Source organism: Pristiophorus japonicus, chromosome 14 (assembly GCF_044704955.1).
Source record: "Pristiophorus japonicus isolate sPriJap1 chromosome 14, sPriJap1.hap1, whole genome shotgun sequence".
Taxonomy (NCBI): domain Eukaryota; kingdom Metazoa; phylum Chordata; class Chondrichthyes; family Pristiophoridae; genus Pristiophorus; species Pristiophorus japonicus.
The window spans coordinates 92940084-92952876 of record NC_091990.1 but is presented as its reverse complement, the minus strand read 5'-3'; the positions used below and the strand labels follow the sequence as shown (position 1 = coordinate 92952876).

General features: G+C 43.1%; 1 protein-coding gene across 9 annotated transcripts in view; it reads left to right on the top strand.

Moving 5' to 3' along the window:
* Positions 1 to 12793, top strand: part of LOC139279984 (activating molecule in BECN1-regulated autophagy protein 1-like) — a 505692-nt gene that overhangs the window by 412622 nt on the left and 80277 nt on the right. For all 9 annotated transcript variants that reach the window (XM_070899374.1, XM_070899373.1, XM_070899377.1 and 6 more), the window contains one exon: positions 8172 to 8311. In XM_070899374.1, coding sequence (XP_070755475.1) covers positions 8172 to 8311 — 140 coding nt within the window. The remainder of the gene's footprint in view (positions 1 to 8171; positions 8312 to 12793) is intronic.

The following is a 12793-nucleotide window of genomic DNA, read 5'->3' as shown; positions in this document are numbered from 1 at the left end:
AATGTGCCGGGCAGTACTTCGAGGCTGACCAGTATGCAGCCTTTATTCAGGTTTTTCAGTGCTGCTAGTCAATACAAGTTGAGCAAGACTGACGTGTGGTCCAACTCACGCTGAATTTCTTCTTTCCCACATTACAACAGTGACTACACTTAAGAAGTATTTAATTGGCTGTAAAGTGCTTTGGGACATCCTGAGGTCGTGAAAGGCGCTATATAAATGTAGGTTTTTTTTTCCCCATGCAGGGAAATGCCTTGCGTGTACTTGTATCTCCTTGAAGCCTTTGGAGGAGAAACAGATGATGCATTGCATTTCATACATCAACTCCGAGGTTTCAAAGAAACATGTTTTTACAGCAAACGTTATTAACTAAAAATCAGACTACAAAGAAAGCAATGAAGATAAAGGTCACATGATATGTGTTGCTATATACCATGGGTCTGGTCTGTGATCTGATGGGTAACATCACTGTAGAAAATCTCAACAGTTCCAGTGTGAGTAATCCACAGTTGCAGTACATGGCAAGCCACCCACTGTCTACAAACAAAATCTGTTCTCTTCCCAAGCCTATTTGGATTAGCTCCAGAATTAGCCGCAGTCTGACCTTTACTGTGGTGAAGAATCCTCACACATCATGTCACTTGTTTCAGAAACACCAGGATAGTCTCTCCAGCATGTGTAACTCCTTTTCACACACCAAAGTTTCTGCTAGACTTGTACCACTGTTGGATTTTAATGAATAACAACCATCTAATTGAGCTCATTTGGAGATGATTGGTGTACATGGAGCCAGGAGTTTAAAAAAAATAAGCTTGGAGCTGCCCCTCTGGACCATCCAGTGCAACTGGGGCAGCTCGACTAATTTGCCCACTACATTTGATGTACTGGGATCAATGCAGCTGAGGCATTGTTAGCAAAAGCTTCAACAGTGCAAACTGACATCAGAACAGGTCACCACACTATTTATGGCCTTGTGCATAAATGCTTTGCTAGTTTCTGAAGAGTTAAGAAAAAGCAGTAATATTGTATCCTGGTTGAACATATCTGTAAGGGTGTCCATGCTTTGTTTTACAGTTTGCAGCAGATAGAATTACCTAAAACTTTTGCAGCACAGAAACAGACCATTCAGCCCAATAGGTCTACGCTGGTGTTGATGCTCCACACCAGCCTCCTCCCACCTTAATTCATCTGACCCTATCAACACATCCTTCTATTCCTTCTCCCTCATGTATTTAGCTAGCTTCCCCTTAAAAGCATTGATGCTATTTGCCTCAACCACTCCATGTGGTAGCAAGTTCCACATTTTCACTACTCTATGGGTAAAGAAGTTTTTCCTGAATTCCTTCTTGGATTTATTGGTGACTATCTTATATTTATTATCCTTAGATTTAGACTCCCGCACAAGTGGAAACATCTTTTTTACGTCTACCCGATCGAACCCCTTCAGAATTTTAAAGACCTCTATCAGATCGCTGTCGGCCATAACGCAGGCAGTGTCGGAGCGGTGAATGACTGACCGCAACTTCAGGATTCCACGTTTAGATACTCATGCGCTACATCCTGAAGTTGCGGTCAGTTTCAAAGGGGTAATAACGTATTAGTTCGCCTTAATTGCCACCACAAATTGCAGCCCAACATGATTACTGATCTTTTCTTATTCAAATGCTGATCTACCTGCTTGTTTAATTCCAGCAGTTTTGCTTCCATTTGTGATGTGCATTCAAATTCTTTTATTTGGAAAAGCACAATGCTCCAAAACAGAACGTGCATCTCTGCTTTATTACCTTCTTTCAAACTTCTTCCTAATGTTCTACGAAATATATCCGGAATATATACTGTCGATGCTGTGGTAAATTAGCATTATTATTCATTTGATTTGCAGATAACAAGGGGAATACTGATGCTACATATTTCGACTGAATATCAAAACATAACGGCTCATGGAGTTCACCTCCCAGGATTAGACACAGTGGGAATTTTACCCTGAGGTGCACATGGGTTTGGGTGCGGGTGTTGGGCTAAATCTGGAAAAATGCGAGAGCGTCAGGAAGCCGGTTCCAAGTCGCTGACGTCCGTGTTTAACTCGTTAGGCTGGTTGTGTGCAGCCTGCTTAGGCGAGGCATGTTGCCTATTAACATACACTCAATTGGTGTAATATTTCATCACAGAAAATCCTCGGGTTTGCGGGCTTCCTGAAACTCGCCATTGAAAGCAAGCCGAGAACATAATGGTAATTGAGGGGACTGATCCAAATTTATGGGAATACTGCAATAAATACTCCGTACTCACAGTTGCTTTCTTACCTATGAGAGCAAAAGAGTTTGTTCACAGTGCTTTTGCAAAGAGTTTACTTTCTACACTTTGGAGGTTTTCTGAATCACATCAGGATGTGTGGCATCTTGGCTGTCTTACATTGGACTTAGGACGAGGAACAGCAGCAGCATGCTGTTGCGAGACCTGCGGAGAGGGTGCAGCTCGCAGGAGGCACTACCCGGGACACGGTATACAGGCATTGGCCGAGTTTCCTTGACATGTCGGAACAGCAGTGCTTTAGGAGGCTCCAGTTAACATGTTAGCTGTTGGCACATCTGCAGCTTCCTGGAAGACGACCTGCTCCCTGATGGACCTGATGCCCACGTATTACTAGTGACCACCACCCTCAATGTTTTTGCGACCAGATCCTTCCAGGGCTCTGCCGGAGACATATCCAGCATCTCTCAGTTGATGGTGCACAAATGCATAAGACAGATGACTGATAGGTTGTTTGCCAGGGCGGGAAGTTATGTAAACTTTGCCAGCAATGACGCTAATCAGGATGAGTGGGCGCTCGGGATTGTGTCTCTGGCAGGCTTCCCGCAGATGCAGGGTCTCATCGGCTGCACACACGTGATAATCCACACCCCCCCCAGATCAACCAGGAATATTTGAACCATTCAACTCCATCAATGTGCAGCTAGTGTGTAACCACAAAGATATTTCTACAGGTGTGCGCAAGATTTCCAGGAGATGCCATGATGCTTTCATCCTGCGGCAGTCCTAACTCCCTGACTTCTTTGGACCTGCAAGCACACTTCAGAGGTGGGTGGTAGGAGGTTGGAGATGAGGGGCACCCATTTCAAACTTGGCCAATGACATCTGACAATGAAGCCCAACAGCTACAATGAATATGACCACCAGATGTGTCATCGAACAAGCCATTGGAGGTCTTCAGTACGCACTAGCCAGGGTGTTCATAATGGTTGTGGTGTCCTGTGCTCTATATAACATTGCGCAGCAGCGAGGTTGGGACCTGCAAGAGGAACAAGGCTTAGGGTGCAGATTGTCTGTGGATGATTCAGAGGAGGAAGACAAGGAGGAGGAAGGTAATAAGGTCAATGCACCATCAACTGCTCGCGTTGCTGCCAGGGATGCCTTTATTAATGCAAGGTTCAATTAGCTTACACCAGTGGACTGATATCAGAATCACATGCAATTGCCACTCTTCCCATCTCCACCAATGCCACTGGTCCAAAGCGTCCTGAAAACAACCAACCACCCCTTGTATATTCACCCCCCACCCAACCCTCCCATTGGTCCCTGTCAATTCATGTCTTCCCATGCATAATAAAGCAAGCGAAAAGGCGACTTGCCACCCAGCAACCAAGAATAGACAAGACAGGAAAGTTGTGCAAGCTAATAAAAGTTGTGATTCTACTAAAGCACGTAAACTTAACACAACATTTTCTCACACACACACACGTGCATACCTTTGTACAACTACAAAGCTTTACTCTTCCTTTTCCTACCACCACTGAGGTAGAGGCAGGCTGCTCGGATCCCTGCTTTGATTGCTGAAATATACCTAGCCGACAACCTCTGGGTTTTGGAACCCATGAGGGCCTGGCTAAAGACTGCTCCACCTGCACTTGTGCAGAGGAAGACTCTGCTATCGGGAGATGAGGCAGCATGTCAGCTACTGACTGGTGGGGGTGGTCTAAATGGGTGAGAAGTGTAAACGCTTTGAGTGGCGTCCCCACTTCCGTGTCCCCTTTCCCCTTCCATCTCATAGGCCAGCTGCACTTCACTGCTACCACTCTGCTGGAGAGCACTTTGGTGCAGATCAGTATGGCTCTAAGGCCAAGGCATCTGTACTCCTATTTAAGGTGGCAGACATGTTGTCTACCAGAGTGTGCATGGCCATGGTCAAGGCGTGCATGGGCTCATTTGATTGCCGTATTTGATGTTCCGCGGAGTTGACCACTCTATCCATGCAAGAAGACATCGTCGTGATGCCCTGCAACATCAACACACTCCTGCTTGAAGCAGGTTCCTCCACTTTCTCTGCAGTCATGATCACTGTGCTTGGTGGGACTACCAGTACGTCACAGATTTTCTGTTGCTACTCAATGATTGTACTTTTCATCGACAAATCCAGGAGTACAGCATCTGAGTCTAGCTGAGCAGAGCTTGGAGAGGGCAGCATTCTCTGACCCAGACTCTCCACTGCTGTCCCTGTTCCACCATCTGCTCTTGCTCACTTGTGAAGTGTGAGTCACCAGGTGAAAACTGGGCCCAGTTAGCTGTACGAGTATGTAAGCTGGTGCATAGTTAACATGAGTCCTGTGACGGTGCACCCTCAGAAGGAGTCCGCTCCTCTGAGGATTTGTCGTCCACGAGGTCCACAGACTCCTTCGTGAAAGCCCTGGTGGAGAGAAAAGATATGAATTAGTACTGGCAAGGTAAGTAAATATGTTGCAATATATATTATGAAGATGATCATATTTCGCTCGCTGTTGAAATCAAGTCAACATTACTGAGTGATATGTGGGTCACTGGATATTTCATTTGTCACCAGGTTGCGGGGAGCTCCCCATTTCCAATGGGCAGGGATGCTGAAACGCCACTGATCTCCAGCACTTCCTTTTCTGCAGTTGTTAGCTGAGAGATCTGTAGAGGACCACCTCCAGTTCTCTCCCTCCTTTGTGTTCTGGGCTGTCATGCAACAGGGGAAAAAATTGAGTGAGTGTAATGAACCGACGAATGCATGTAATGACATGTGTTCACCCGATGGATGCAGTGCATTTGGTTGGGGTGACTATCAAGGAGAGACACGGACGCCAAACCCAGAAGTAAAATAATAATGAGCTGGCTGTGTTAAAATGGTGTCTGAGTTCCCCACACGATATCAGACCCAACCATTCCCAACGTGCCTCTGAGTTAATACTGTGTGCTGTTGTTTTTGTTTTGATGTAAAATAAAATGTAAATTGCTGTAATACGAAGCAGAAGTACAATAAAGATAACTATTTTTAAAGCCTCTATCAGTTTGTAGCTAGCCACCAGTAAATAGAGAAAAGAAATGGATTTTGACCAAGTATCGAAACAGAACAATAGTTAGATAAATACATTGTGCCCTTTGAGCTCTGACTGTTAGAGGGAATAGTGTCTTAAATGTTGGATTATGACCTAAAATAGATTGAACAGTGGCAGAGCATTTTGAAACTTGCAGGAACAGATTTGAGCACCACAGGATCGCCTTGCTGTTTTAATTGGCAAGCTTGTCTCATGGGGTTTCTTGACTGAGCAGTTCGAGCGAGCGTAGTGGTAGTCACACAATTTATAACCGAGAATACGTTGAAAGGTCCTGTATACAGTTGGCCATATGTAGCAATTCTTCAGTTAATGTGGAATCATTTTTTTTTTATGTTGATCAAAATCTGAGGAGGGTGTAATGAATAGCAAGCATGCCACCCAAGCACTGCAGTTGAGAATTCCCACCCACCACCTGCAGAGTTTTTTACCGGTACTGATGCAATGGTTCATTATTGAGCCTGTCCCTAGGAGAGTGCGGAGGCTGGCGTTGGCAGCTATTTGAGAGTATGCTGCCCTAGCACGTAGCATTTTTATCTGAAGGAGGCAGTTTATTGTTCAGTGCTTGGTACGCAGTGGTAAAATTTGCATAAATGCTCCTCATAAATGTGGGCATTTTTCCATGTATGCTGACCCATGCGATCGGTTCATGCTGGAGTTCAGCCTGTTAATGCGCTCGTCATGACTGTCACAGTACAATTATAATTTGTTCAAATGAGTTTTCTCCCTTTCAATGCTTTTTGAAACAATGCTTTGCTCGAAGAATTCACTTGTGTCAGAAACTGTGGGTGCAGGTGAGACCATATATTGCAGTGGGATTTTATAGTTTACTGTGATTAAATGTTAAACAAAGAAAAGCATGAATTTGTATGGAGTCTTGCATGTCTTTTCCTATGGCTACTGTTAACTCATCAAGGCAGCAGCCGTTTCACATGTAGCAAGAAAGTGACCAGTTTAACTATTTTTGGCAGATCTGTTTGAGGGAAGAATATGGCACCGTGCGAGGTCCTTGATTGAATAGTGATGTAGGATATTCAGTATCTACCTGAACTGCTGGAGGAGACAGACAGGTCATTGGTATACTGTCTTAGCCAAAGGACGCCACCCATGATAATCTAGCACCACCTCAGTACTGCATCAGGCTATCAGCCTAAATTATATGTTCAAGTGTTATAGTAGGGCTTGAACCCACAGCCTCTATCTCAGAGGCCAAAGTGCTATTAACTGAGTTGCACTGATACCAACTTACATGATTATAGTTTAATAAAAAGGTAAAATAGAAGATTTTCTCAGATGTAAGTTTCAAGGTCAGGTAACAAATGCTCTTAATCCATCATTCCTAATATGATGGGAGCAGATCACTTCTCTGGACCTGTGCGTAACCATTTGTAGCCCATAGATCGTATTAATTACTGACTGACTGCAGTGAATAAGAGGCATGGTTTAATTCAGCATTGTGTATCATTCCTGTCATTATTAGCATTGTAGTTGCTGTGTAATCTTTGTTCTTAATTTTGTGAAGTTTTTAATTCCAAACTGCAGTTTCTGACGGAAATTAGTAGAATGGGAAGATGTCCCGTCAGAAAAATCTCCATCATTGCTTCATTGTTGCTTTGTCACGTCGGGTTCCAGATGCAAGCTGATATTTCACAGAAAAATTATTTCACAAAATAAAAAGCAATTTTTCAAAGTACTCCATATTTTGTCATATACTAATATCCTTTTTAGCATCAAAACTTAGCTCAATTTTCCAAGTCACACAGCCGTTAAAAAAAAATCAGTTTACAATAAACATCCCATCATTTATCTTTAATGGGGCTTTGTGAGAGCTATCTGTCACTCAGTAGATAACTGCACTAGCTGGCTGTTACGCTAACTGCAATGTCTTGCAGTTCAGTCCTTTTTTTCTGTGTTTTCCATCTGTGAAATAGAATAGACTCTACATCAAGAAGCATAGATAATTGCAAGAGAAAATTTATTTATAAATGTTAACTTGTCTTAAACGAACTAGATTAGCATGTCATTCAAATGTCAAGACCTTATTCCATGTGAGGCTTTTAAAAATGCTGTAACTACTGAAGCTTTTAAAAGGGTTGGTGCAATATATCTCTGCTGTCAAACCTGTGGACTAATGAGGTTTTTAATTATCAATTTTTTTTTAATGTGAATTTTTCCTTCATTTTTCTGTTCTCTCCTCACGTCATTAAATTATGCTAGGCTAGTCCCACAAATGTCAACTACACTCCCCAAAAATCTTACTCAAGTGGCCAAATCCAGACCATCAGCATGTTTGGGTGGGGGTGTGCTCAGGACAAAGCTAAACCTGGTCTTTGCTGATATCCGCACATGCACTTTTCAGCGGTGCTCACCGAGTAAAGATCAGGAGTGGGAACCCTGCTGGATTTTATCCCCTCCTTAGCCTGACCATTTCAACTGGTGCATCAACTGGGATCAGTAAATGCAAGAACTGAGTCAACCATATAATTCTAAATTACTCTCTTCTACATTCACAAGACATTTTGTGCACTTCCCATGGACCAAACATCTTACAATTCACTCCCATTGTGTAGAATTCCAATGACATCCTTTTCTCTTCTCTCATATTGGATGGAATTCCAATCAACCAAATCCTTGCCATGATGTAGAGTTCCTAGTCCAAATATATTATTTGGAAAACTAGTTGTGTTCATCCAGTTTATCCTGTAACAGGGCATCTCTCTTTTTGCACCCTTTCCAGTAGTCTTACAGGATAGCGAAAGGGGTGAAAATGTTATCAGGCACCCTGAGTTCTGTGTACCTAACTGCCACCTCCTCTTCTTTTTCCAGAGGGTTTTTAACGTTTTGTACCCAATGCCTCCAGACCAGAGGAGACATGTTAGTATAAACTCAGCACGTTGGCTTCCAGAACCTGGGATGGGCCTGGCCTATGGAACCAATAAGGGAGATCTCGTCATTTGCCGGCCTGTGTAAGTACCATTTAAGATTAAAGTGCACTTTATCCAGAACTATTGCCTTCAAGGGATTGTGTTTCTGAACATATGGATGATTTGGTGCAAGTAAACCTACTATTTAAAGCTTTATGTCTGGTTAATGTTCTTAGTGCCATACAATAGAGCAGTGTGACACACCAATGCCTGCATTGGCCCAGTAGCATGATGATGTCATAGCTGATGTCAATACACATTAGTATTGGAAACAGCTTTTTATTTACAGAGATATCCAGATGTTATGCATCCTTGTTGTAGATGCAGTGGGACAAAAAGTAGTGGACAATTGTCTGAAGCATTTAGCATTGATGCATTTAAAGAGAGTGTTGATGCATACATGCGGGATAAAGGGATAGAGAGATGCGGGGAATGGAGGGGGCTTGGTGGGAAGAGGTGGTTAGAGTGAGAGGAGACTCGTGGAGTACAAACATCAGTATCGACCAGTTGGACTGTGTGGCTGGTTTCAGTGCTGTAGATTGTATGTAACTCTTTGTATATTTTACCAGATCCAGATATTTATTTGATCAGCCTGCTGTGTTTGTTTCCAGTTGATACCCCATTTGAAACCTCAATGATAGATATCACTTTTTATGGGACAAAATAATTACTCTTGTTCAAGATGGTCATTACCCAGTACTTGTCTAGGCCAAAAGCTGGATGTTATCCAGGTCCTTATTGTAGACTGGCATGCCTGTTTCATTATTGTAATCTTGTGAATGGAGATGATCACTCTAGAATCATCATTGAGAAGCCACACTCCTGGCCTTAGGACAGATGAATGGATGTTGATGAAGCAGATGAAAATGGTTGCACCAAGAACACTTCTGCAATGATGCCCTGTGGCTATGATGATTGGCCTCCAACAACCACAGCCATCCTTGGCGTTAGGTATGACTCCAGCCATAGGAGGGTTTTTGCTTTGACCCCCATTGACCTCAGTTTTGCTCCTTGATACCATACTCATTTGGATGCTGCCTACTCTCGCCCCTCCTTTGGCATTCAGCTCTTGCATCTGTGGCTAGATCAAGGGTCTGATGAGATCCTGAGCCATGATTCTTCTGGAATCCAAACTAAGTAGATTATTGATAGCTTTCTACCTATTTTCTATTTTCTGCAGTTGGATATTTGGTCTTCTACAGATGACTATTTAAAAAAAAAAAAAGTTTTGCAACGAGGGCAATATCTGCCCAACAAGCACCAGGCAGTTACATTAAGAATTTCTAATGACCACAGGAAGCCTTTGTGGGAAAAAAAATGATTGGGAATAATCACAGCCTAAATTGTTGTCATTATGTATTTTTAGGCAGTACACTGAGCAATTTTGTAGTTTCCTTTGTGATGTGAAAGTATCTTTGTGCAGATCACCTGCGGGACAAATGTTCTCATTTGATTTTTCCCCTTCTCCCCCGAAGATGGAAAATCATGCTGGATTTCATTTTCATGGGTGCTGGTAGTCCTCAATAGATATTTTTCCAGTATGGGTTTAAACAGCAAGTGTCGACAAGCTATTTAACTACAGAGAGCATCTCACCAGCGCCTGTCGCCACGCAGCATCCACAGATTCATACCCCTCAGCAAGAGTCACTTGAGAGCGATTAGCAGTGGAAACACTGGATGTTTTTTTAAACCTCCATCTCTCACTCACCCCCTCACGTCTCCAAAAATTGCTCAGATATTGAAGTCAATTTTAGCACTCCAACATTTCCTCCAGATTGGATCAGCGAACTCTGCACAGACCAGGGATTGGATCTGGGCCCTTCTGGTCTGCAATACTCAGTACCACATCATGCATTGCATGTACTCAGTAAGGTCTCTGGGAAACGTCCAGACACTACAGTTAAATTCAATGCAAGGACCGACAGAACCATGTTCTGGGGAATGCAGTATTTTCTTCAACTGATTTAATAAAGTGAAACACTACAAAGGAAAGAAATATTTAATAATGTAGCTGGCTGCTAAAGGAAGGAAGTGAGGATAAAATTATTTTCTTAATTAGTTCTGAATTGTCTCCATTTTTGTGCCTTTTAAAGCACAGGAAGAGTTCAAATAATATAAGTAAATTGTTGCTTTCGTCTTCCATCTCTTACTTTTGAAATCCCTCGAGTATAAAATAAAGTATCTGCTGAGGAATTGTAGAATTCATCTTTTACCACCCAGTGTTAGCACCCTAGATCATGGCCAGGTGCAACGTCAAGTATTCTCTGCTCTGTCCCAACCAAATGCATTAATCTAACTTCAAAAGAGTGCCTTGCTGCATTAGCAGAAATCTTTCTCATGCTTCATTTTGCTTGATTTCTTTCAAAGTAATTAAACTTTTTGTATATTTTTTCTGTTGCAAAAAAAAACCTTACGATTTTTATGTTGCTTGTTTGTAAGAATAATTCCCCCTCAAATGTGTTACTGTAAACACAAACAGTCCATCCAGGGGTCATATTTAGTGTCTGTTTAATATTTCCATTAGCAGAAAACCAAGTACATGTCTGATTTACAGTGCTGATTTTAATTGCTGTACCATAGCTTACATTCACATGGTGCAGAACCTTGTACTTGAGGCAATATGCACTGGTGAGTACCATTTGAATTAGAGGCCTGTTTTGGGTAAGAGAGTAATTCTAGTCTCAGAAGCAGTACCACATCAGCAGTTAAACACAACCAATATTTTGGAAGCTGGTTACAGTTGACACTAAACCATTACAGCTCTTCGTAGAATCATAGAAAATTACAACACAGAAGGAGGCCATTCGGCCCATCGTGTCCGTGCCGGTCTTTGCATTTGTAGTGTCCCAAATATATATATTGTCTGTGGTGTACAACTTAGGCATCGGTATCAAAACTATTTCTGTAACTAGCATTTTGAGGATTGATAGTTATTGGGATTTTCCAGTCACAACAACAACTTGGATTTGTATAATACCTTTAACATATTAACACTTCACAGGAGCATTATCAAACAAAATTTGACACCAAGCTACATGATAGGATATGTGATCCAAAACTTGGTCAAAGAGGTAGGTTTTAAGGAACGTCTTACAGGAGAAGAGCGAGAGAGCAAGAGGTGGAGTGACTTTGGGCGCAAATTTCAGAACGTAGGCCCTAGGCAACTGAAGAGACAGCTGTCGATGCTTAAAACCGGGGTTGTAAAGCTGGTGGAGTTTAGAGATAGGGAGGGGTGAGGCCATGGAGGGATTTGAAAACAAAGTTGACCGTTTTAAAATCGAGGCATTGCCAGACTGAGAACCAATGTAGGTGTGCAAGCACAGGGATAATAGGTGAAGAACGGGTGTTGATGCGAGTTAGGATATGGGCAGCAAAGTTTTGGATGAGCTCAGGTTTATGAAAGGTGGAAAATGTGGCTGGCCAGGAGAGTATTGCAATAGTAGTGGAGGCAGGGTCAGAGACAACTGCTGTTACAGAAGTGAAAGTGAACTCTTGCTGACTTGTTAACACTGGACAGATTGAACTTAACCATTAAACAACTGAAAAATTCATCTATTGCAAACAATCAACTGTAAGAACAGACTCGAGGGGCTAAAGGCCTACTCCTGTTCCCCTCAACTTTTTCTTTTGATTTCTGTTTGTTTTTTTCAGAATATATAACATTTAGTTAAAGGATGAATGGTGACAACATTGGGGAAGCTGATTGGGAGGAGTTTGAGAGTCTGACTGCAAAAGAAACAATTAACTTGCACATAGCTGTTTTAATATTGTTGAGGTCCGTGTCAGATTCAAATGTTACCTACTTGTTTGTAAGAGTCCCTGGCTTGGCCAGTTTGCCTCAGTTTAATAGAATGTTCGCCTCTGAGTCAGAAGATTGTACATTCAAAGACTTGAGTATATAATTTAGGTTGACACGCCAGTGCAGTGCTGTGGACGTGCTATTATAGGTACAGATAAAATGTTCAATTGAGGCCAGCCTTCCTGTTTCAGTGGTTCAGATGGATGTTGAGGATCAGAGAATTTGTCCCGATGTCCTGGCTAACATTCTTCACTAATGAACACCTTTCCTCAACCAACTCTACCAAAAGTGGTCATGCTTCTCATTGTAGTTTGTGGAAAATGGCTGCTGTGTTTGCCTATATCACAACAATCCCAAGCATCTAACATTAAAGAGAGACATGCATGTACAGATGTGATGTCCAAAATCCGGAGTTCCAGAATCCAGACATCGGGCCGATCCGTGGCGGGGTCATCTGCAAACCGGAAAATGTTCCAAAATCCGGACTCCCCTGCCTTGGCTGGCCACCTGACCTCCGGCCACCCGACCTTCCCCCGCCCCCCCCCCCACCGCGCCCCCCTGCCTTGGCTCAGCATCCTCTGCCCGACCGACCTCTGCCGGCCTCAGCCCGACCAATCCCCTCCGGTGGCCCGAGCTGACTGCCCACCAACCTCCAGCGGCCCGACCAACACCCCACCCCTCCGACCTCTGCCGGCCCGACCGATTTCCCCCCTCGGAATGACCGA